This window comes from Palaemon carinicauda, chromosome 21 (genome assembly GCF_036898095.1).
Source record: "Palaemon carinicauda isolate YSFRI2023 chromosome 21, ASM3689809v2, whole genome shotgun sequence".
In the NCBI taxonomy this organism is placed as follows: domain Eukaryota; kingdom Metazoa; phylum Arthropoda; class Malacostraca; order Decapoda; family Palaemonidae; genus Palaemon; species Palaemon carinicauda.
Window position 1 is genome coordinate 115,623,143 of NC_090745.1, and position 1,658 is coordinate 115,624,800.

Here is a 1,658-nt window from a genome sequence, read left to right on the forward strand (position 1 = left end):
GAATTTGATGAAGAGACTTAGATTATTTAAATTTTGAGTGTTTTTATCACGGCAACAAGTGGACTGATTTATACCTTTTTAATCTGTTTATTTGAATTCGATCAGGCTTCTACACGAACCGCTATGGGCGCTCTTCCCCTCCCGAAACCGAGTTGCCGGAAATCAAGATCCGTTCCTCGAGATTCGTCGGTGGTTCCCGCTACGGCAAGAGGGCCGACGAGGCTCCTGTCGCCCAGGAAGTCGCTTCCATTGTTCCTGCTGCTACTGCAGAAGGTAAGAAGGACAGTAGTTTACCGTGAACAGTTTTAAAGGTCGCTCATTAATGGCAGAGAAAAGGGACAGGACAATGTCCAAGAGACAGGGCATATACACATATGATCAGCTCCTAAGCCCTCTTATCAGCAAGCTAAGACCAGGCAATGGCTGCTGATGACTTATAGGATCCCATGGATAGCCAGGCAGCAGACACAATCGTACTACTACCTCTAGAGCGAGTTCTAAACTCCGTCCAACAGATTGCAAGGCATGGAAGTTACCAATAGGCTAACAAAACCTTTGTCTTCACGGGAAAAATATCATTAAAGGCAACTTTAATATCCGTTCAGATCAAAAGTAGAATTAAATGTATAGAAAAAGGAGAAATTTTACAAAAAATGTTTTGTTGATATGATAAAAAAAACATCACGATTAGCAAAGAATCATAATGGTTTTGCAACATTTGTTTAAGATCCCTGCATTAAAAAATGGATTTATTTTCAGTTTAGGGACAGCTTTTGTTTCAGCAAGATTCACTTGAAACTGAATAAAAAATTGAATTATAAAAACGAGCTTTTGATTTCAAGGGGTCAAACAAACTGACAGAAAAGAGAAAACTTATCAAATACAACCCAGCATTTTCATAAAACAGATTATATAATAAAGAAATTCCTTTCTATTAATCATTTCCATAAGCTTCGAAGGTTCGGAAATTTTGCATGCGCTCATTTAGTTACTCATTACCCGTATGTCCAATTAATTTAACTACCTGATTATCTTTTTTATTTATCTACCTAATTATCTATTTATTTATTTACCTAATTATCTATTTATTTAACTGTCTAGATAAAGCATTTATGATATATCTTTTTGATGCAGATGACGCAAGAGGACTCTGCTTCTTTCATCGTGGGTGAATCCACCGTGTGTCTGCTTGTTGATGCTCCTGATGTCTACAAATGTCTTAAGTAGGTATCATCAAATATTTGACTTTCTCATTTCGTGAAATGAATTTGAACATATGACGTAATAATTATAAAATAAAAAATAGAAAATTACAATAACAAATAACTCTTAATACTATATTCCCTCACATTTAGTTTATGGATAAGGAGGTCTCGTCCTGTAATTATTAGCAATGTAGAGTTTCTTCCTTCATGACTAATGGAAGCATTTAATTATTTTTCATCTTTAAAGTCCCAAAATATTTATCAAATTGTACATAGAACTTCAAGTTCAAATGGAATTTATCCACTGATCACAACTAGCAATAATTTATGTTCAAAATTACGTTTTCTGCTCTCACAGGAAAGTCGTCAAATGAGCTGCAAGCAACTAAAAAAAAATCCTTCGCCTAACCCTCCAACGCTGATTAACCTACAACTTACATATCCTGAACGAAT

General features: G+C 35.4%; 1 protein-coding gene across 1 annotated transcript in view; it reads left to right on the forward strand.

Annotated features, from left to right (window-relative positions):
• LOC137615090 (uncharacterized) overlaps positions 1-1,658 on the forward strand; it is a 4,919-nt gene that overhangs the window by 833 nt on the left and 2,428 nt on the right. Inside the window, exons 2-3 of the mRNA XM_068344720.1 lie at positions 97-273; positions 1,145-1,223. Of these exons, the coding sequence (XP_068200821.1) occupies positions 97-273; positions 1,145-1,223 (256 nt within the window). The remainder of the gene's footprint in view (positions 1-96; positions 274-1,144; positions 1,224-1,658) is intronic.